The sequence below is a fragment of the Microplitis demolitor genome, chromosome 2 (assembly GCF_026212275.2).
Source record: "Microplitis demolitor isolate Queensland-Clemson2020A chromosome 2, iyMicDemo2.1a, whole genome shotgun sequence".
NCBI classification, from domain to species: domain Eukaryota; kingdom Metazoa; phylum Arthropoda; class Insecta; order Hymenoptera; family Braconidae; genus Microplitis; species Microplitis demolitor.
This window is the reverse complement of record NC_068546.1, coordinates 19365139-19390129: the sequence shown is the minus strand read 5'-3', so window position 1 is coordinate 19390129 and position 24991 is coordinate 19365139. Positions and strand designations below refer to the sequence as shown.

The following is a 24991-nucleotide window of genomic DNA, read 5'->3' as shown; positions in this document are numbered from 1 at the left end:
CTACATGTAAAAAAATTAGCTAGCCAATTATATGGAAAACAACCAGTTAACGTCTTTTACAATCATTTTTTTTTTTTTATTGCATCTCGTTGGGTCTATTAGAACTTCTGACATTTAAAATCCTGAGTATTAATTATTTTAATTAAAAAAAAAAAAAAACATAATTTTTTGGTATAACGTAATTGTGATAATGAGAATCATTATGTGATTAAAATCATGGAGAAACTAAATAAATTAATATAAATAAGACCTTTTCTATAATTCATATCTTAATAATTTAATATAGTTTTGCTGCTATAAGATATAAATTATAAATCATCATGATTTCCGTTAAGAGAATGGTGAAACTGAGTGAAAGTATTTTTGTCGTCGCAGGTGTAGGTACTGTATAGGTAATTCATAATTAAATGAAAATAAAATTTAAAAAAAGGCCATTCGGCTGCCGAAATAGAAGTAGATTTCATGATATCTATATGTATAAATAGATATATGTAAAAAGTGTTCAGCCAGAATTGGAGGTATTGGGAAAGCAACAAAAATTTTTTTTTGAATATCATCAAAAACGAATGCAATAGCAAAATTTCATTTGATGAGTAGAAAGATAAGTAATTTCTTTGGTCTAGGCATGAAAATTAAAGCTTATTTGAAAAGCTTTCCCGGGTCAAAAATAAAACTTGATTCAGGCTCGCTTCGCCTTATTTTCTTTTGAAGTTATCGATTTGCCGACGGTTTTTCGATAAGATCTCGACCTTTTCGACTTGAATTAGATTTTTTTCAACTTATTTGTATTTTTTGGTCTTAGTTTGAACTTGTTCGTCTTTACTTCGAGCAGGATAGTCATTCACTTTACTTTTGACTTGCTAAACCAAGTCGAAAAAAAGTTATTTATTCACCTTACTTTCGCCTTAATATATAAAAATTATTTCTCCTTAATTTTGACTTTTTCGCCTTATAATTTAAGTCAAATAAGTCTAAACCAAGTAAATTTCAATTTGATTTAGACTTTTTCGCCTTACATTTTAAGTCGAATAAGTCTAAACCAAGTCAATTTCGACTTGATCTGGACTTTTTCGTCTTAAAATTTAAGTCGAATGAATCTAACCCAAGTTAATTTCGACTTGATTTAAACTTTTTCGTCTTAAATCGTGACTAAGTAAGCCAGTTAAGTCTAAACCAAGGCAAAAATTCACTGTATTTCATCTCCGTAAAAAAAGTCGAGTTTATCTTATGAAAAACGGCTCCAAATTTAGACTTGGTTAACCAAGTCTAAATCAAGTTTTATTTTTGACCCGGGTCAGGTCGTCAAACTGAGTCCAGAGGTAGAAAAATTTTTCAAAAATTCCAGCATGAAGACAAATTCAATAGTTAGATTTCTATGAAATTCACTAGAAAAAAGAAAAAATACGTTGTTTTAAAAAAATTATTTATCATAAGGACAAATTTTTGTCTTTATTCTATCGTGTTAAACTTTAAATAACTTCTCTTCCGCCTTTGGTCGGTACACACAATTTTTTTACTCCTTTTAAAACATGATAACTATTTTTTTATTTTCTTTCATCGGCTTTGCGATTAATGGCGTTATATTGGCCGTGCCATTAATTCTGGCCGCTTTATACAAACTTGAGGGAAACTGGTTTTCACCCAACCGAAGGATTTCATTCCCATCCACAAGGGCGATATTATATTTATATATAATACCGTGGGAGGTTTTTTTTAAACTTATTTTATCTTACTACTATTTTTCTTATCGTCATTATTGTTATTATTTTTAATGTCTTTGTAATAATATGTACTTACTATATTTAATTCTTTACCAATATATACACTGTAAAACATCAGGAGCGAGTACGGGTTTTATTTAAATCCGAATTCACTCCGATTTGGAATTTTAATATTAAAATAAATTCCCTTTCGAAGCAAACTTCAGTCCGAGGGAATTAAATGAATAAACAGTCATCTGCTCTGTATTCATTCCAGATTTAATCTGCGTTCACTCAAAATTTTTCACAGTATATATCATGCATACTGTGAAAAATTTAGGGAGTAAACGCGAAGTGGATGAATTTTTATTTATTCACTGATAAAAAATTATTTCTTGGCGCAAGAAATATTTTGCATTATGAAATGAATAATAAAATTTTCTTATGACTAGGACTTGAGTGTTTAAAGTCCAGACCAGAGTAAATGTGCATTTAAATAAAATGATTTTTTTAAAAACTCCAAAACTCTCAGTAACGGATTGAAATAAAATTCACATTTACTCCCGATTTTTTACAATATATATATATATTATTTAATTTTATAGTTATAATAAATATTGAAACTTACATAACTAATCATAGGAATGTTCCTCGACTGAGCAACAGTTGCCTCAACGAAACAATTTCCTTCTGGTCCAAAAAATGCCGCGACTCCTTCGCAAATCATGTCGATCATCGCCTTGGTTGCCTCGACTGTTTCTCCCTTTGTGTCGTTCCATCGCATCACCAGTCTTACATTTGGTAAAATATTTGGATCATTATTAATCTAAAAAAAAAAAAAATTAATTTAAATATATACTTCATATTAATAAAAAAAAATAATTAATTAAGTTATATATTTATTTGCTATTAAAAAATGATTAGTCATTTTTATTAATTATTTATATTTTTAAAATGTCTATTAAAGATAAAAGAGGCTTTTGATCATATATTTATGCTTATATACATATATATTTTTATACTAAAGAAAGATGTCTAAGTATATAGCGTGGGGCACGTATGGCACGCGGGCCATTTGCATGCCACTCGCGTATGCTCAGGTTTAACACATTTTATTCCCATTAAATTACATAATATGCGACTCTGAGTGAACGCAGTTCGTGTCGTATAATGTTAGACAGAGGGACGGACCGCGAATATTTTAAAATAGAATGTGGTTTTATTTTTTTCCGGCTTACATCTAAAAATATATAAATTAATATGATAACAAAATTATTTTTAAGTTAGCAGACAATTAAAGAATTTTGAATTTTTTTTTTGGCGGTCAATTTAAAAAAAAAAAAATAAAAAAATGCACATGTAGAAAATTAAAAAAACTATAAGTGCAATTTTTAAAAATATTTATTCTTTTATAATTTATCGTTTTTAGAAAAATTCAAAAATTATTAGGCGGCTAAATTCAGTGAAAAAAATTTTTAATCTTTTGAAGTTATTCATTTTATTAATGGTTATAATTATTTATGTTAAACAAAATATATAATTATTCAAATTAAAAAAATATGTATGTATAAGGACCACGTGTAATACTTGTGTATAATAATAATTACCACATTGAGTTTAATAAAACATCTGTTGTTAAAAGGATCGTCATGTATATAACATCGCAATCGACGACATTCCTTTTGTGGCAAAGTGTCATCAACATTCCGTCCATCTTATTTTTATTATTTTTAAAGTTTTTTTCATTTTTTATATACATCTTTTATCTTTATACCTTATCTGCATAATTATTTTCAACACTACTTGTATACATATTATATATTTTTTAAAATTAAATATATATATACAGAAAAAAATTTTCTTGGGACTAGAAAAAATTTTCTTAACGCGAGAAAAAATTTTTTGCTTTAAGAAATTCTCCCCCCTCCCTTAAGTAAATTTTTGTTTTTAAATTATAATATAAAAAAATTTTCTTGGGGTGAGTAAAAATTTTTTGCGCCAAAAAATCCTGTTTTTGAAATATGAAAAAATTTCTTGAGCTAAGAAATTTTTCATTATCAATTTATAATTTCAAAAAAATTGTTGTGTCAAAAAATCCTATTTTTTTTTGTGTACTATAAATAATTGGTTATATTTTTTTAAATATTAAAAATATATATAATGTATATCTAGTGCAATGGAAGTTTGTATAGAATGATCTGTCTACATGAATAGAGTTTAAAATCATGTCGACACAAATGCCGAGTGTACTTTCCCTTGGGCTCACCCGTTACGTCCGGCTCGTGCACAGATATCACTACCGGTCGGTTATTATGCAAATCCGAATTCCAACAAACAATATTTTTTTATATTTATTTTTTTTACTTAACTCGTTTATTTTTCTCTGTTACTCATATTCTTATACACGCTTTGGCGGTAAACCCTTTTTTCTACCCTCTCTCTTAAATTTTATATATATAGTATATCTATACACATATTTATTTTTTATTTTTTCTTATCTCCCTTCTCCTTTCCACCCTCTCTCTTTTATCTTTGTGCGCATACATCGCGCTTTGGCGGTATATACAAGACTCGCTTGTTACGTTCTCACACGACCGATGCAATTTACATTTCGCGGCTTTCTGACTTAACTCTATACTATACTCTCGTGCCTTACCTCCAACAGGAAATTACTCTTGAAGATAAAGCCAAATAAGAATGAGAAAATATATATATTTTTTTTTTAAATATATTTTTGAAAATTTTAATTTCATTAATAAAAAAAATTTTTATAGTACTCGCAAAATTAACAAACGAGTAGGGTTGCAGTACCAAATATTAACCGAGTACCATTTAATGACCAGATACTTAAATACACTTAAAAATTTTTCAAATGTTTTATTTAATCTATGAAAAATATAAAGTTGTTATAAATTTTTCATGAATTAAAAATTTGTAACGATATTTAAGTATCCGGCCATTAACTGGATCTCGGTCAATATCTGGTACTGTTACCCTACAATAAAAATATTATTATTTAAAATTCACTTTTTTTTATTAATGTGCAAAAAATTATTAATTTTCTAAAATTGTTTTTTTTTTTTAATTTTGGAGTCAGAGATAAATTGACCAAATTTTTATTACTTTGAAATTCGGAATAAGTCGTAATAAACATAGGCAACATTTATTACGATGATTGTTAATAGAAAATTATTTTTTTAAAAAAATTTTGATTTCGATTTACTAATGACCGCGTTGATTTTAAAAATCTAGAGAATTTAATGAATTTAATGATGCGCAATGACCATTTCTATCTTCAATCAGATCACAAGAAATTGACATCAATTGCTTGTCAATTGACGTCAAAAATTTTCAGTCAATTTTTTACAAAACATTTTTCCTTGAGAATGTTAAATGTACAAACACTCTGTAAGTAAACTGTAGAAGTTGGTAAAAAATTTTCTTTTATTTGTATTTAGATGTGAAGTAAAAAATTCTATGGTCTGTTTTTTTTTAAATTTTAATTTCTGCAAAATCAAATTAGCGCGGTAATCGCGAGTAAATTTAAAAAATGTCTGTTGCTTAATTTTCCGTTGATCAATTGACGTCAAAACTGATCGGCTGCCCAAATTCAAAACACAGTAGCTGACAAAAATAAAATTTTTGAAACATTTATTGAATCATGTGCCCAAGACTCCACTGGAACTAAAAACACTAAAAAATTGATTTTGAAAAATTTGTCCCTTACTATGCTTTTAGATTGGGCAGCTGTCATTTGTCCAATTTTTTTAACAACAATTTTCTGGGTAATATTAAATGTACAAGCGCTTGGAATTGTAAGTAGAATACAAGTCATATCACTCAATATAAAGTCAAATTCGTTTATTCAGAACAATTCTTAAAAAAATTATTTTGACTTTTATTTAAATTTGAAATGACGTTAGAAAATTTTTCAGTCAATTTTTTACAAAATAATTTTTCGGGCAAAATCAAATTGACAAGGGAACTGCCTTCAAATTCAAATAATTGCCGGTAGTCAATTTTTCGCTGGTTAAAGGGAAATGACACTGGACCTTTTTCTCACACTCAGAAAAATAAACAAAACTATCTTTGCTGCTCTAATAGAGTAAATGAGAATTTTAAAACAATTTTTCTGGGAGACGAATTAGAATTTTTTAAAATACGAAATTTTTAACCCTCTATTAAGGTTTTAAAAATCGCTAAAGTCTTTCTACTTTAGGTTTCCAGTCGGGGTGTGCGAATACGCGAAACTTCGAATTACTCGAGACGAATCGAATCAAAAACTTCGATTCGAAATTCACCTCAAAAATTCGAAAGATCCGAATAGTTCGAAAGATTCGAATAGTTTGAACTTTTTAAATCTCATGTTCATTAAGTTTATGTTCCTATGGACTATTTTCAGGTACAAATATACATAATATAACAGTTTTTCAAATTAATAGAACCATAAATACTAAATTTTTCAGATGCAATAGTATTGTTTACCTAAGATTCGGAAAAAATTCGAACTATTCGAATCTTCCAACTATTCGATATTCGACTCGAATATCGAATCGAATCTAACTATTCGATTCGAACAAGATTCTTACACCCCAAGTTTCCAGTATTTGCCCGTGAATTGAATTGAAAATCGGTTATCATCCCCTAATTGACATCAATTGTCTGACAATTTTTCAGCCTTACATCACTAAATAGAGTAATAAAAATATTTTTACCAATTATTAAATTAAAAATATGTATTAATGACTTTTAAATTCGGGATTATTATAATTTTTTTAAATTTGGTTGAAAAAAAGAGATAAACAAGTCGATTGTATAATGAGGTATAAATAAAAGTTGATCGTCACGAGTGTTGTCTGTCAGTGCCAAGGCTGAATTGCGAGTAATAGAGTTAAGACAGCTGGTTAGACAGATACTAAGAGGTAAGCCAAGGTTCAATGATTTTTCTTAATTTTTTTTTAAATTTTTTTCTAGCTATCATACAACTCTATCAGTCACAACTAAAAGATATAATAAACGAAAAATATTATACAGAAAAAAAAAATTATATCTATATTTATTAGTATATATGTATGTAATAAATATATAAAAAAATATCAAGTGTATCAATTCTATTTATATCTTGGTTATATATATTTTTATGGTTTTATTTTGTTAGTGGGTACACACTACGCATTAAACGAAAAAAAATAAGATAAAGAACGTGTCAGTAAAGAGTGGGAACGAGCCAGGGGGCATGCGTGCAAGTTGGCGAATCATGAAGTGAGTAAAAAGTATATAGTATGAAGTCTGATAGAAGTATGGGTTAGGTAGGGTTCCTGGACTGTGGACTCACCGACAGATTTCTTCTCACGGTCTTGGGGTTTCGGGCGTGGGCGGACCAGCATAATAATAAAAATAATAAGACCGAGACTAAGATGAAGAAGAAGAAGAAGAAAAATAAGTTTAAGTAAAAGAGTATAGGGAAGAAAAAAAAGGAATCACGTAAGGAAGAGTTGCAGGAGCAATAAAAATAAAAGGTAGCTCAGTACAGGTCTCTTTGGTTTTTGCCGCTTCCCGATCACTGTTGGCTGTTGGCTACTTAAAGTCTATTGATTGACAATTTTTTTGTTCTTTGAATAATTATTTTAGTGCAAATTAACTCTCGATACTGATACTTCCGGTACGAATCATAACGGTCAAGTCTATCAAGGAAAATGTGATTTATGTCTATTGCAAGTATCTCTGTAAATATGGACTTATTCGAAAAATTATAAGAGACCTTCTTTGTAGCGCATAAAATTTTCTACAAAAAGTATTTCTTATACTTTTTTCGAAAAGTGAATAACTATTGAGATATTTTGAGTTGAAAGTTTGGTGAACTAGAAATTGATAATTACCGGAAGTCATCTGGATTCTGGGTGGTAATTAAGGGTAAAATGAGTAGTAATAATAATTAAACGTTACCTCATCAATAGCCATTGACATAGCCCCAGATATTGCTAACCCCTGTCTTTCTTTAAGTCCACCCTTGATAGCAGTCAGATACCCAACGGTGAGGTTCTGCGGCTTCCGACTGGCAATCGGTTTTGGATAAACTGCAGCATCTGATTGCAAAGACAGGCCGGTTGACATGGTGGAGATCGGTGTGGGCGGCAGTGTACGATTTTTAGAATATTCTCCAAAGCCATCTGTATCCACTAGAGCAACACAGGAATCAAAGACCAGTAGCAACAGAAGCAAAATAGCTTTTGCGCTTTGTCGACCACCTGATACTTGATTACGGTACTGAAGACGCTGTTGATGATGATGATGATGATGGTACGGGTGGTGATGACGATGATGATAATGATGATGATGATGATGGATCCTTGAGTAGTCAGGCAAATGCTTCTGGCGACGGGGAGGCCTGCGGCGGCTCGGTGATAGCGGGCCGGGGCGCATGGCCGCCGCCGCCACCGGTCAGCGCCTCCCTTCTGCTCACCTGAAACATTTTTAAAATTATTATATTTTTTTTGTTATTAATTATTAACACTACAGTTCTATAGTCTTTTAATTATTCCCGGGTCAAAAATAAAACTTGATTTAGACCTGGTTAACCAAGTCGAAATTTGGAGCCGTTTTTCATAAGAGAAACTCGACTTTTTTTTACGGAGATGAAATACAGTGAATTTTTGCCTTGGTTTAGACTTGACTGGCTTACTTAGTCACGATTTAAGACAAAAAAATTTAAATCAAGTCGAAATTAACTTGGTTTAGATTCATTCGACTTAAATTTTAAGACTAAAAAGTCAAGATCAAGTCGAAATTGACTTGGTTTAGACTTATTCGACTTGAAATGTAAGGCGAAAAAGTCTAAATCAAGTCGAAACTGACTTAATGTAGGCTTACTCGACTTAAATTATAAGGCGAAAAAGTCAAAACTAAGGAGAAATAATTTTTATATATTAAGGCGAAAGTAAGGCGAATAAATAACTTTTTTTCGACTTGGTTTAGCAAGTCAAAAGTAAGGTGAATGACTATCGTGCTCGAAGTAAAGACGAACAAGTTCAAACTAAGACCAAAAAATACAAATAAGTTGAATCTAAGATAAAAAAAGTTTTAAAAGTTCAAAAAAATTTAATTTAAGTTGAAAAAGTCGAGATCTTATCGATAATTCGTCGGCAAATCGATAACTTCAAAAGAAAATAAAGCGAAGTGAGCTGGAATTAAGTTTTATTTTTGACCCGAGTTCATTTAAAAATCACGATGTTAAAAACATTTGATTTTTTTACTGCGCCGTGATTTTTTTATTTGAAAAATTCCCAAAAATTAATTTTTTTCTTATGGTCATTTATTTTAAAATAAACGGCCGTAAATAAAATTTTAAAATTATTTGTTGACTGAAAAAATAAGTTTCATAAGGAATTTACAATCTGTACTATAAAAGAAAAAACATGTAATTAAAGTGTCATTAATATTTTACGTTCTTATAGCAAATCAACTTAAATTTATTGTATCATTTTGAAACAATGTAATTATTGTTATTATTATCTTAAAACCTTGAACTGCGTATAAGTATTTATTCAACTGATTTGTCCTTTGTATTTAGTTGACAATAATGACTGTTTTATCTACTTATTTTATATTTACGTATGGATAAAACAATAAGTACAAATTATATTAAGAGTTTTCCCTTCATTAATCTCTATTGTATTCTATTTATTTGCTTTAAGTCTGTGTACTCAACTTATTCATACAATAGGCAACAAGTTAATTAAATATATATAGATATAAATATAAAGTTGACGTTCTTTTGGTCTGTTATTTTCTTTTTTTCGTTTTTTATAAAATTAATATGGTTTCGAGTATTAAAGTAAAGTAGAGACATGGAAACTTTCTTGAGCGACATTTGAATATTTGAATTTCGAGTTTTAATTTTATAAAAATAAAAGGGATTAAATTTGATAAGCTTTGGATAAATTTTTGACAAATATTTTATTTATGAAATTCATAAAATTTCTCTATCATGGAAATGAAAAACTGAGTCACTTAATAGAACTTTTTTCTTGTAGAAAATGTAATTTTCTACAAAATTTTTTTTTGCATTTTTACTGTAAATTTCGTTATTTAGTCAATATCAACTGAAAATTCGAATTATCATCAGAAAAATGACTTTCAGTACCAATACTGCAAAAACAATTAGAGTCACAGTAAAATTACTTCTGATACTTTTAAAGAGTGTTGAATTACCTACAAAATGCCATAAATGGCGAACAAATAATTCAAAATGCGAATGAGCTATAGAGAATTTAAAAAAAAAATTCTAACTTTTCCATGTGTTTTGAATGGGAAAACTTAAAAATCAAATGTCAAGTACTTAAAATCAAAATTAAGTACTGAAACTTGTAGGAATTTTTTTTTTTTTCAATGCTTAAAACAATATTTCGAAATTGGAGTAATCAAAGAAAATAATAGAGAATTGAAAAAAAATATTTAGGTTTCTTATGCGTTTCAAATGAAAAACTTCAAAACCAAAATAAAAGTATTTAGAAGTATATATATAATATGGGCTAAAAATTTCAAGGAGTTTTTTTTTTGATAGACCCAGTACCCGATCAGGAAACTAGTACCTGATCATTCGAGTAGTTTTATATCTGTGTAAAAAAATCTGTTTCAAAAATGTTCCAAAAACGTTCATGACAGTAAACTTCCAAAATTGAGACAATTATGAACTTTGAATTGAACATTTTTGGAAACTTTGAAAAAATTAGAAATAGAGCAATTTTTAACTAGTGAAGGCTTATCCTACATTTTTTTTTTTGAACACAAATAAATTGATTTGTCGATTTTTTGGGTTTGAAAAACATAAAAAAGACATTAATTAGGAATTATGAACATTTACGACTCTTACCAGAACTATTCAGGTATGAGGCAAAAAAAAATGATTTGAAAATATTGACGAAAATTTTTTGACTTTTATTAGTTTATGGAGCCAGTCTTTTTAAATTTTTGGTTTGTTCAAAAACTCAAGTAATTATGAACTCACAAAATTGTCAATTCAAATCAATTTTGCTTGAAAAATTTCAAAAAACAAAAATCCACAAGAAAAGTCCTCATTAGTTGAAAATTTTTCGCTCAATTATTATAAAGTTCCAAAAAACGTTCAACTCAAAGTTCAGAATTGTCTCAATTTTTGAAGATCACTGTCTGTCTAATAAATTCCTATATCGTGTTAATATTCAAATTTTAAATTGATCCTCAAAAGCTTCATTGAGAATTTTGAGACTCAAATCCAAATTTGTTTTTTGACTCGGATAGACATCCAAATACATGGAGTGATCGAGTACTACATATAGTTTATCATACCTTATGCATCTATATTTTGCTGTGGGAGTGAAAAAAAAAACCATTCGTTAAAAACTCATCAGCCTAATAAATATAAATGAATGCTGGTAAAATGAATATTCTCATTGTCTGTATTTAATTCTGTAATATAAGAGCTGTTATAAAGACGACTTTTATTATTGATATAATGACATATGTTTAGTAATTTTTTCTTGGCTCGCTGCCATAAAAAGCCTCAAAAAAATCAACAGTTTATTTTATCACATTTGTATGTGCTGTCTACACAACTATACATTTAAATATAAATATATGTATGTATATGTATATAAATAGTAATAATAAATCTCAAGTCACGCACTAGTTCAATATACCACACTAACGGAGAATCCAAGTGTGAAATGAAATTAAAAGTGATATGATTGATGATCGTATTTATAAAAAATATATATACACCACTATATCTAATATATACATATTACACTTAGTTAAAAAAATAGTTGACGATTTTTCTGATGAAATACATAGATATAAGATTCTTCACAAGTTTTGTAAATGCCACTGAAATTAATTAAATTACTAGTGAATAAATCGCCTTAATGTTGATATTTAACAATATAAGATGTGATCACAATATTAAATTTTTGATATAAGATAAATTGTTAGCCTTGAACCAGCCCCTTTTTCTACGCTACATTTCACACCCAAGTGACCCTAGTCTTTTAAATAGATTCAAATGTTATGTAATTAGACTTTTTAATTTGAACATATTACAGGTGACAAGTTAATGACCATCAACTACCACCTTCATAATTGTTATTACACTCTTTTAAATTTTTAAAAATTTCCACTTACTTACTTACTTAATTATTTTTATTATTTCAAGCATAATTAGCTCTATTAAATTGTCTAATTGTAAATATTTGTGTTATTAATTAGCTTAAAAATGACTTGTATAATTGCAAAATAATTTTTAATATTTAACACACCAGATATAAGTAATTTATTTGTTAATATACGTAAACATGTGACGATTTGACGGTGATAAGAACTTTGAGAGTCAAGTGTACATAACATAAGTAAAAAAAAACAAGTAGGATGTACAAATGTTTGTAGATTGTAATAATAGTGATGTATGTGTGTGTGAGTGTGTGTGTGTGTTTAACTTTGACTGTTAAGTTATATTAGGAAAGACGTTTGAACACACACTGCGATCACTTGTGTGTTGCAATTAGATCCGTAATTAAGACGACGGGCGTGTAAGCAGGCCTCGTGGTCACGCCCTTATTTGCCAAACGACTAAAGCGATCCTATTTCTCGGATCGGCCGACGTGCCGTGACCAATTTGCGACCTCGAGCACCGCTCATCTCGTTTTTTATTTTATTTATTTTTATGGCCATTTTACTCTTTCGCACTCATCATTATTTTCTTTCTTTATTTTTTAGTTCCCCCTTTTTTTGGTAACTATATATAATACTTCTTATCTCAGACACGTGGCTAATGTGTAGGTGGATACACTCTGACAAATCTATTCTGTCCAATTAATTTTTTGACATCGTCTTTTTTTTTTATATCTGATCACATGTTTTATTGTTGGCCGTATTTATGGGAGCATTATGTGGTTAATTATTAATTTGTAAATTAATTTTAAAAAATCTTTTTATTTTTATTAACAAAAAAAAATATGGTACTGAAATTCGCCATGATACTGAAGTTAGCTGACGTCCAATAATTTTTGAATTTTTTTAGAAACGTGAATTTGCAAAAAAAATATGTTTTAAAAAATTGCACCTACAGCTTTTTAAATTTTCTACATGTGCATATTTTTATTTTTTTTTGTTTGTAATTTACTTGTTGAAAAAAAAAATCCAAAAGTTTATAATGGTCTGCTAATTTTAGAACCATAAATAGGCCGACTAATAATTTTTAGATTTTTTTAAAACCGGTAAATTATAAAAAAAAAAAAAAAATATTTCAAAAAATTGCACCTATAGCTTTTTTAATGTTCTATATGTGCATATTTTTACTTTTTTTTTTTTTTGGTAATTGGTTTTTTGAAAAAAAAAATCCAAAAATTTGTAATTGTTTCCTAACTTCAGAACCATAAATTAGCCGACTAATAATTTTTGAATTTTTTTAAATACGATAAATTTAAAAAAAAAAAAATATTTCAAAAAATTGCACCGACAGTTTTTTTTAATTTTCTACATGTGTATATTTTTATATTTTTTTTTTTGCAGTTAATTTGTTGAAAAAAAATCCGAAAATTAAAAATTGTCAACTAACTTCAAGATCATAAAAAAATTACTTTATTAAAAATAAAAAAAATGTATATATATTTTTAATAAAAGTATTTGTGTTATATTCTGAGGCATTTATCCTTCATTTTAATTTCGATAATGAAGTATATAAATAATACGTTGATATAAGAGAGTTTGACGTGAAAACATGCCATACATCAGAAACTTAAACATTTGCATAAGAATTTTCCGTGACTTGTATATATAAATGTTGTTATTTCAAGTAAAATCACACACTGTGATATATGTAGTTCATTACCAAGATTTTTTTAATATTTTTTTTTTTATCAAAAGTAAAATTAATAATTAAAAAGATTTAATATTTTCGTGTAAAATAAAATAAAGTGAAATTATCTGTGGTAAATTGTAAAGTAATAAAATTATAGTAGTGTCTTGTTTATATTTGGTAATTTGCCAAGAATGCAAGTAAATGAAAACTCAAGCATTCTTCTCGTTTTCCATCTTCTCTTAACTTTTAACTTCTTATTCGTCTTCTTCTACTTGTTCAGTGTTTAAAAAACAAATCAAAGCATTTTATAATGTAAAGAGAAAGAGAAAGAGAGAAGTGACTTAGGATAAATTTTGGTATTATGCCAAACGTTTTCGCGGAAATCCATACAAACATTCGGGTCGCAATCTTCGACGTTAGTTTATCTCTGTCTCTTTGGCTTATTCATGTATTTCATGTGTTCTGAAACCATTTTGTATATAAGACAGACGTGAAATAAACAAATGGATAAAAGCTCAAAATTTTATGACCTGGATAGAATACGATCGGATTTTTACAGTCAGCAACTCATAGGCTCGTTCATATAAAAAGCCTTTTCCCTCAATTGCCAGTTACTGACATTTTTTCTATTTTATAATCTTCAAAGTTAATATTCCAAGCATACACGGAGAAAAAATTATGGTAACTGTTCCAAGTACGTTCATGAAATATCATCCCATACCGTTATAGCAATGATTACTTGGAATTATGGGATATTGACCCATACTTTTTGGGAAAAGTTTCCATAAGTATGGGAACAATTCCTATAATTATGGTAACAGTTTCCATATCGCATGTGAAAGAATCATGGTAATGATTACCATACTCATAGGAATAGTTCCCACAAGCAAATAGTAACCGATCCTATAACCACATTGTAATGGTTTCTAAGTGTATATGGGAATAAGCCCTATATATTATGGTAACTATTCCTATAATATTATTGTAAACATAACCATCATATTATGGTAATCATTCCTATAATGTATGGAAATTATTACCATGGTATTGTGGTAACCGTTACCATAATATTATGATAACGATTACCATAATATGATGGGAATAGTTACCATAATAGTATGGGAATGGTTACCATAATATCATAGTAATAATTCCCATAGTATTTAGAAATTATCAAAATTTTTTTTTTTTGTAAGAAGCGTTTTTTTTTTCATATTACAAAATTTTAAGTATAAAAAAAAAAAATTATTACAAAAAAAAAAATTTATTATAATTTCTAAATATTATAATAATGGTTACCATGATATTGTGGTTGGTAATGGTAACGAAAATTGCAGCAAAATACAGTACCGTAGTTCGGATCCACCAGAGAATTATAAGTCCAACTTTAAGAATGATGAAGTATATCTATGGTCATTTCTCTATAAAGTAGTAAATTGTTAAAAATTTATGAAAATAATAAATTTTTAAGTTAGCGAGCCTGTTGTCCGGCCTCTATAACTTTAAAAATTATAATAACTCGTAAAGTAATAGCAATCCTGAGTCGAAATCTAAGACATACTTTGAAACTAAGTAAGCGTTGAAAACCTACATTAGACTTTTTAGGACATAATCATTATAAAAGCTTGAAATTAATCATCTTAGACTTACAAAGGTTTGAATTGAGCCTTCTTAGACTTATGAAGGCATGAATTAGACCTACATAGACATAAATCGTAAAACGAACGTTACTAGACTTAACAAAAGAGAGAACTTGCAAGGAATACTACAAAAAGGTAAAATTGTTACTCTGTAAACATGAATAAGTGAAATAGGTGAATATTCACTAATTCTAAGTGCCAATCGGACCACTTTCTAAAATAAGTGGTTTGGTCTGCACTTCAAATTGGTGAATATTCACCGATTTCACTTATTCATGTTTACAGAGTAAATTCGCGGACTACTGGAGAATTGATGCAAGTGATCCAACGATTTCATCAGTAGATTAATGACACCTAGGAGTGGAATAGGACTTACTCTGTAAAAAGAGCGGTGTTAAAAATGGACTCATTTTAACTCCGCCCAGTGTAAAAATGAAATTACACCGGTGTAGGAGGAGTAATCTCATCGGTGTTAAAAATACCGGTGTTAAAGTGGGGTAACTGGTGTAAAAACGGAGTAGAACTGGTGTAAAAGCGGGGTAAACTGCGTCTGCTTGGAGAATGAACTTTAAAGATAATAAAACGCCAAAAACGTCAGGTCTTTATGAAAATTAATAAAAAATATCATTTATTAACAAGAATAGTGATCGAGGAAGTAAAAATATTTACAAAATAAAATATTTTAACACCGGTCTAGAATATTTACACCGATGACGGAGTTATTTTAACACCGCATTCGATGTTGAAATTTAACACCGCTGATTTTAACACCTACACCGCTTGGACTTAACCCGGTGATTTTTTACAGTGTAGAAACAGCCTGAAACTAATAGAGAGTCGATTAAAAAAATTCAGAATTTGTTAATTTCAGGATATATGTCTTTGTAGGTCAAATTCATGCCGTTGCAAGTCTAAGATGGTTCATTTCAAGCTTTTACAATAATTATGTCTTAAAAAGTCTAATGTATGTTTTTAGTACTCATTTCAGGTTCAAAGTATGCCTTAGATTTTGACTCGGAAATTTCATCACAAAACTGAGATTGTGAAACAAATATGACTTTCATCATGAATTTGCTCCAATAAATTTTCGTCTAGTAAATTCGTATCAATTCTAAAATTAATTATTACGTCTTTGAGTTGGACTTGGGATGACTTTAATAGAAATTTGACTGAATTTTTACACGGTAATAAATGCATGGCGTTCAACCCATGCTGGTATTTTTAAAATTATCTTTACATACATTATGTATAAGGACATAATGTCATATATATTAATTAAATTAATTATATTTTATATAATAAGTTATTAATAAAAAATAATCAGGTATAAAATGAAATTTATATGTACATATATTTATCGGAGTTATATTGAATTTAAGCAAATATATCAAACTGTAACTGTGGTTTCACACCTGCGATCGTCATTCAACCGCGTCCGACGTCATTCATTAAGGTCGTGAACGACGTGGAAAAACTCATAAGCGTGAAACTTTATCTCCAGTTTTTGTTTTTTATAAAACATATATAGATACACATATTATATATATTTTTTCATGCCTTATCTCTTTTTATTTCTCCTTGTCAAGAACATCGATAGATATGTTTACACACTCATATATATATAACACAATTTATTTCCTTAAATATAACATTTAAGTATTTTATTTTTTCGAGATTAATGGCAATTAATTTTATGTATTTATTTCTGCTTAAGTGTAAAGAAATTGTGAGTATATATACACAGAAAAAAAAAAGAGTTCTCGGAGCAAGAAATATATTTTATAATAAAATTGAAACAAAAATTTTCTTAGAATTAAAAAAAAAAAGTATGTATCTGAAAATTGGAATTTTTTTCGAGTAACGAAGAAAAAAAATTGTGAAAAAAAATTCTGGATGACTAGATAGCTGAGATGTTTCGTATATAAATGCTGGTATGTCAGGCGAAAATATTAGGCCACCCCTAATCCGGAAGTACCCTTTAAGCAGTCAAATTAATGATACTGAAATTACGACGTCTAATAATTTTTGAATTTTTTTAGAAGCAAAAATTATCAAAAAAAAAAATTTTTCAAAAAAATGCACCTATAGCTTTTTAAATTTTCTACATGTACATATTTTTAGTTTTTCTTTTTTTTGTAGTCAATTTGTTGAAAAAAAAATCCAAAAATTTATAAATGTCTACCAACTTCAGGATCATTCAAATTACATAAATTTTCTTCTTTTTTGTTACACGAAAAATGTTCCGACCTTCAGGTACATATAAGTAAATATTTGTGCCAATAAATTTTTTCTCACTCCAAGGAAATTTTTGCTTTCATACACAAAATTTAATGACAATAAAATATGATCCTGAAGTTAGCAGTCAATTAACAATTTTTTGATTTTATTTTTAAAAAATTTAAATGATAAAAAAAAAATCTAAAAATATGCACGTATAGAAAATTAAAAAAACTACAAGTGCAATTTTATAAAATATATTTTTTTTAAATTTAAAATTGTTTTTTAAAAAATCCTAAAATTATTAGACGTCGGCTAATTTCAATATCATAATAAAATTAATCAAGTCTAATATTTGGACTGTGTTTAAAATGATAAATTATAAAAAAAAAAATATTTCAAAAAATTGCACCTATAGTTTTTTAAATTTTCAACATGTGCATATTTTTAGTTATTTTTTTTTTTAATTGAATTGTTGAAAAAAAAAAATTGAGAATTGTTAATTGTCTACCAACACTTAAGGATAATAAAATTTCTTGAGAAAAATAAAAAATTTTTTGTGGAAAAAAATCGTTTTTTGTGTATCTATACATACACATATTTTTTATTGTCTTATTAGAATAGTACTTAATTTATTTACTAAAGATATTAAGTGGTTGGCATCACGTGTCAAGAGAAAAGAAAATAAAATACCGTAGAAGAGTAACAAAAAAATAAAAATAAAATGAGGCCGATGCAACAGGTGGCTTGTTATGAAACTCCAGACTTTAGTGAGTCATTTTTAGTATACATCTATACATATATTTAATTATATTTCCAGTAGTTTATTTTTATAATACAAATAAATATTTTTGGCGGTAGTTTTTAAATATTATTGTTTGTTTTATAAATTATTATATTTAATAAATAAATAAATAAACAACATATTTATTTTTAAAAATTACAAGTATATATTTATGCACGAATGAATTGTTCAATAAATATATAAAATGTACGTAAATTATTGCTAAGAGTTTCTGTTAATGTTATGCGGTTCCGTTCGATGGACGTAAAATGAGATAACGTCGTTAAAATAGTATGTCGCGATAAGAATGTATTTATAATTCTCTTGCGTACTTGTAATTTTATTTAATAACCAGTAATTTATTTATTACAAGTCGTTTAAATATATATTTTTAAATTTATGAAAATAATAATTACCTGAACAACATGACAGGTTGTCTTCTACAAGAAGATGATTTTATTCTTTTAGCTATTTCGAGTACATATCTTGGCCAATTGTTTTCTGGCTCTGGAATAGACTTAACGTCCAACTGCAGCCACCTTAAAAAATAATTCAGTTTATTGTTAATTAATAAATTATTGTATTTGATGTCAGTTTATGATTGATATTGAATTATTACTTCTGTAATAATTAAATAGAGAACGGCTTTTTGATTTAAATTAAGCAATTGACTGTCGATCTTTGACTCGGGATAATAACTCAATATAACTAGTCAATTGATTTGAATCAACTTAGAGAAAATTCAATTGTGTTTGCATATATCATGTCGTTAAATTAAATTTAATTTATTTTATATTTTTTTTTATTTAATTAAATGAGGAATTGAATAAATTATTATTTTATGTACACAGAAAAAAAAATTAACTTAGTTCAAGTAAATCTTTTTCTTTAAAATATCATTCTTGTTTCAAGCAACTCAACTTCTGCATTAAAAAAAAAAGTTTAATTTTGAATAAATAAATTATAACTCTTCAATGTTATTCTTGAAAGAAGCTTTTTTTGTGTTCAAACAAGACGCATATTTATTTCTCCCAAAAATTTTTTTCTCTTGGTTTGAGGCCGATAATATTGACTCAGGATGATACCGACTTAGTTTGAGTATGGCGCATTTTTTGAACCAGGATGTTATTTTTATTATATTTTATTACTACAATAGTTACTTATACTAATTTTGAATTTGGAAGTTTAATACATATTTTTATTTAAAAAAAAATAAAAATTATTTATGCTAAAACTTTAAATAATATTTTCGTTCAATGACTACATTTTCAATAATAGAAAATTTGAGGTTACCCAGTAAATAAACGTTGACAATTAAATACATTTACTGTACAAATCTTTAAAGTTTGAATACAGTAATTATTTACTACTTTAGGTATTATGATAACGAAATTTATTCATATTTATATCCGTTAAACACAAATAATTATTAATGGCGAGATTTATGTTTTGATGTTCATACATAGTTATGAACTTACAATTCAAATCTAACTACACTAACTGAAAATTGAGAAAAACAAGCAAATACGCTGGACTCATCGAGGCGCCACCTGGCGTCAAAATTTTTACTTCACCCGAGTAAATCTATTACTTGGTTTGAGAGTTAGATTTATTGTATGAAAAAGATATACTTTTGAACCAAACATTTACTAATCTTGATTTAAAAATCCTAAAACTCTTTGAACCAAGGAATAAATTTTTGAAGCAAAAAAAATAGAATTTTCCAAACTGGTATTCTTGGTTCAAGAATATTTCACTTGAATCAAGTCCATTTTTTTTTCTGTGTATATTTCATTTTAATTTGAATTTTAAATAATAATTAAAAAAATAGTAAATTTTGAAATTTTTAGCAACAGGTAATTCAATGATACTGAAATTAAATGAACTCGAAGTTAGCAGACAATCAGAAATTTTTGAATTTTTTTTCAACAATTAAATTTGAAGAAAAAAAAAAAACTAAAAATATGCACATGTAGAAAATTTAAAAGACTATAAGTGCAATTTTTTAAAATTATTTTTTTTTTTTTTAATTTATAGTTTTTTAAAAATTCCAAAAATTAGTTAACGTCGGCTAACTTCAGTCATTCAGTAATCATTGAAATTAGGCGTCTAATAAATTTTGGATTTTTTTCAACATGATAATTTATAAAAAAAAAATATTTTTAAAAATTGCACTTGTAGTTTTTTAAATTTTCTACAAGCGCATATTTTTAGATTTTTTTTTTTTTGTAATTGATTTGTTGAAAAAAAAAAATCCGAAAATTTATGAATGTCTACCAACTTCAAGATCATAAAATTTTCAGTTACCGTTAAAAAAAAAATCTTTATTTTGGCGGGCAAAATGGGGTACCCCCTAAAAAAGATCAAAAACAAAAAATTTCTGGATTTTAAATGAATTTGATAAAGTTAAATTTTTTTGCAAGTAATTTACACGAAGAAAAATTACATTTTGTATGATTATTGGATACAACAGAAGAAAAACAAATTTTTAATAGTTTTTCTCATAAAACAAAAGTTATTAATATTTTTCAATTGACAATTGATTTTTGAAAAAGTTTAACAAAAAAAATTTTAAATAATGCTCAATTATATTTACAAAAGTGATTTTCGAATTTTTACAAACTATTTCAAATTTTGTTTTTTTTTTTTTTAATTATGGGGGTGCTCCCCCCTCCCCTTTATTGATAATTTTAATACTTATAAATAATAATAATATACTGTTGAGAGTAAAAAAAAAAAATAAAAAAAAAAACATCTAACAGTGATTTTTAAATTTAATTCAAGCGTCACGTTTACATCATCCACGATGATTTAATAATTTTTATGGAGGAATAAAAAACAAACTAAACGTGGTGAGAAAAAAACAATAAAAAAATAAAGAAGGAAGGAAGAAACAGTATTTCGCGTGTTAAATTCACGCGTCAATGATCTAAAAGGATAACTCGGAAGGGTCATATATATATATATATATATATACATATTCTCAGTTACTAAATGGAGGAGAAAAGAGAGAATCTCAGCCGTCAATGGGCATCTTTTTTATTTCTTATTGCCGTTTATTCTTTCTTTAGTCTTGTCTGAAACGAAACGAGCAAGAAAAATAAGTCGGGCTAATGTAAGCTCGTCGTGAATATGGGGGATAAGAAAAAGGATCGGAGGTGGAAGCAAACGATGAGAAATAAAAAAATAAATAAATAATAATAAAGGAAAAAAAAAGTTGTAAAAATAAAAAGGAGATTAAAGGCTATTCCGGGAGCATGAGAACATCGGCAGGAAAAAGAAGATGAGGATGAAAGAAGAGTGGAAGAAAGGAAGAAGCTGTGGATGCATGTAGGACTAACCGGCTCTCTTCCATTCCATTCTCTTATGTATATACTTTTAAATATATATATTTATATATATATACATGTTGAACCATTCTCAAGTAAAACGAGACGAATATCTTTCTCGTTCTTATTTTCAGGTACATTTGTGTTCCTTTCATTTTTTTCTCTTTCTCATGGCTTACTCTCACTCGCTCTTTCTTTCTTTCTTCAATTGCACACGAGGTTTGAGTGTTACATTCATTTTCGCGCGGCCACCGGAGCGTGCGAACGCGCGATCCCGTCGGCTCTCGCCGGTTCTCTTCCGTCCTCGATCGATGATCCATACCGGTTTCGATCGAGTCTTCTTTTTTATTATTTTTAAATTTATCACAATTTTTTTTTTCGTTTTTTTTTTTTTATTTTTAATTTTAAACGGTATTTTTTTATAAGTCTACTATTTGAACTAGATCAATAAAATTATTTATAAACTTTTTTTACACAGTTAGAAATTTTGTGTATTTGTGCTAAAAAATTATTTGGTTAAATTTTTTGTGTTGATTTTGAATAGAAAGCTGTTAATTCAACACAAACCGTGTGTTAATTTATTTTAAGATTTTTGATGTTAAATGATTAGAAAATCTGGAACCCGAGAAAAAATGTTCAGATATGATGATATCTGTTCATGTATGATCATATATGAGTTCAGATATTATGGTCATGTCCGTTCATATATGAGCGTACACATGACCATGCATGATGTCATGCTTGGTCACATCTGCAGCCAAATAGAGGAAAAATTTTCAGATATAATCAGATCTGATCATGTATGATCCTACATGATTATGCATGATCATATCGGCAGTTGTTTGCACAAAAAAATACTCAGATATGATCATATATAAGCGCACATATGATCATGCATGATTTAGCACAAAATTTTCAACTGTGTAAATTAAAAATAATGAATTTTTTTTTTTTTTTTTTTAAATAAATATATTTTAAAAATATTTATTGTAAAAAAAAACCAAGGAAATATAAATATAGAATAGCATTGAATAAAATAAATAAATAAAAATATTAGAATAACAATAAAAATTGATTTGGGATCTTAGTCACGAAAGAAAAAAAAAAAATACAATTGAACAATAAAAAAAAATTTAAACACAAGTATCAGTAAATCCAAAATTTAAAACCAAAATCTCGTGATTTCTTAGTGTCCTGTTGAAGCGGAGTATTTTATCATTGAATCGAATCTCAGTTTGTAAGATCGTAGACCCCAACGTTACGCGTTGAATTATTAATAAGAATCCGGAGTTCCCTCGGGTTCTGCATGATCGAGAAAGCCGATCCAGGGAGTAAATGTCTATACTCTCTATACGACTACTGTATACATACAACAGTATACATACTTACACACTATTCATGGCTTATGATATAATAAAAATAAATAAAAAAAATTTTCGAGCTTATAAAGGCTCTGAAATCTCCGAGCGACTCGTTGAGAGCCGATATAATAAGATGCAAAAAGAGTAATATAAATTTAATGCTGGGCCAAATAAAGTTTCTCTTGTGAAAATCAAAGAGAAACGATTGAAAATAATAATAATATATAATAATAATGAATAGTGGGCGTGTTTGAGGTATTTTAGACAGGCTACTATTAAAATAAATAAGTATATCGTTATAATCACTGGACAAAAGCATCTAAGGCATCATGTATGTGAGTGAGAGCGAAAAAAAAATTAACGTGTGTTTTATTTATCCTCGTATGATCTTTATACTCATGCCGGCCCCAAAGGGCACATAGCAGCCCTTTCATCCACCTTGTATCTGCTATCTTTATATTTATATACATATATAGAGGAAGGGGCGGGGGGGGGGGGGGGGGGCAAAACGGGGTAACCAAAGGAAATACTAAGTTTTTGAGGACTAATATATGCAAAATTTTTTTTTTAATGATATTCAAGGTAAATAGACAAAATTTTTAGCTGCCGTTAAGAAATGAAATTTTTACTTTTGGCGGGCAAAATGGGGTACCCTGAAAAAAAGCTTAAAAAAAAAATTTCTGCAAGATGATCAAATTTCATGAAATTAAATTTTTTTTTTTTTATGTAAAATACAGAAAGAAAAATTACATTTCACATCATTGGTGGATACGGAGGCAGAAAAATTTTTTTTTGTGGGACAGGGAGGACCCTCTCCGAAAAATAATAATTTTTTTTTTTTTAATTGAATTGTTATCAATTAAAAACTAAAATATTATTTTCGACTATTTTTAGTGGCCAAATTTGCCCTAAATACAGAAAATCAGCCAAAAAATGAATTAGCATATCAATTTTTTTTTAATTCGACGATAAAAATATGAAAGAATCATTTTTCAGAACTTTCGGCTGGTCCATTTTGCCTCAAATATTATGGGTAGGGCTAAAAATGCGGAAATATATTAAATTTTTTTAATTTGACGATAAAAATTTGAAAGAAAAATTTTTTCGATTTTCTGGCTGGTCCATTTAGCCCCAGGTATCATGCGTAGGGCTCAAAATGCGCAAATATATCGAATATACAGTAATTAGACAAAAAAAAAAAAATTTTTTTTTCACCAAATTTTGGGGATACCCCCCCCCCTCCTCTATATGCACTGTAAAAAATCGGGAGTAAATACAGATTTTATTTCAATACGAATTTGTTTTGTAACTCGAAGTCAAAGAATTTTACTTTTTTGACTAAAATTTGAGTCAGTTAAGTCGAAATCAAGTGTGTTTTTCATGTATTTTCGACATGCTTTGGCTATCGACCTACTTAGTATCTATTCGAATCAAAAAAGTCAAATTCAAGTTTTTTTTTGACCAGGGTCTGGAATTTTGAAAAAAAAATTACCGCATGCGGAATAAAAAGGAATTTTTTTGAGTGCAGTGTTTTCAGTGTGATTTTAATCTTCATTCACTCTGAACTGGAATTTTAACACTTGAATAGCTGCTTATAATTTTTAAAAATTATTTTATGTGAATAATTGAAAAGAGAGCTTGTAATGATTTTCGTATACAGAAAAAATGGATTTCTTGGCGCAAGAAATATTTTGCATTATGAATTGAAAACAACAATTTTCTATGTACCTGAAGATCGCAACGTTTTTCACGAAACAAAAATACATACATTTGCTGTATTGCATGTTTTTTAAAAAACGAAAATGTAAAAATGAAAAGAAAAAAATCTCGGCCTAGATTTCTAAAATGTTTCGCACGTCAGCCGAAAATTGTAGCCATGCCCAATTATTCCTCAAGTCACCTTTCAGCAGCCAAATCACGAATTTTTTCGTTTTGTTGCGTGAAAAACGTTCCGATCTTCAGGTACATAATTTTCTCAAGATTGAAAAAAATTTCTTGTACTGAGAAATTTTTTCTTACTCCAAAAAATTGATTTTTGTCCCAAGAAAATTTTTTTTTCGCTCTAAAAAAAATTTCATTTTCAATTCATAATACAAAAAATTTCTTGAATTAAGTAAAAATTTCTTG

At 27.9% G+C, this 24991-nt stretch overlaps 1 protein-coding gene across 2 annotated transcripts in view; it reads right to left on the bottom strand.

The window, feature by feature from the left end:
- LOC103568452 (receptor-type guanylate cyclase Gyc76C) overlaps positions 1-24991 on the bottom strand; it is a 62554-nt gene that overhangs the window by 27136 nt on the left and 10427 nt on the right. Inside the window, exons 2-4 of one of the 2 annotated variants that reach the window (XM_008545311.3) lie at positions 18591-18713; positions 7647-8163; positions 2329-2526 (exon numbers count right to left, since the gene is read on the bottom strand). In XM_008545311.3, the coding sequence (XP_008543533.1) occupies positions 2329-2526; positions 7647-8123 (675 nt within the window). In that variant the 5' untranslated portion in view covers positions 8124-8163; positions 18591-18713. Of the gene's footprint in view, positions 1-2328; positions 2527-7646; positions 8164-11866; positions 12203-18590; positions 18714-24991 lie in introns of those variants that run through there. The other variant, XM_053736946.1, reaches the window with a different exon arrangement.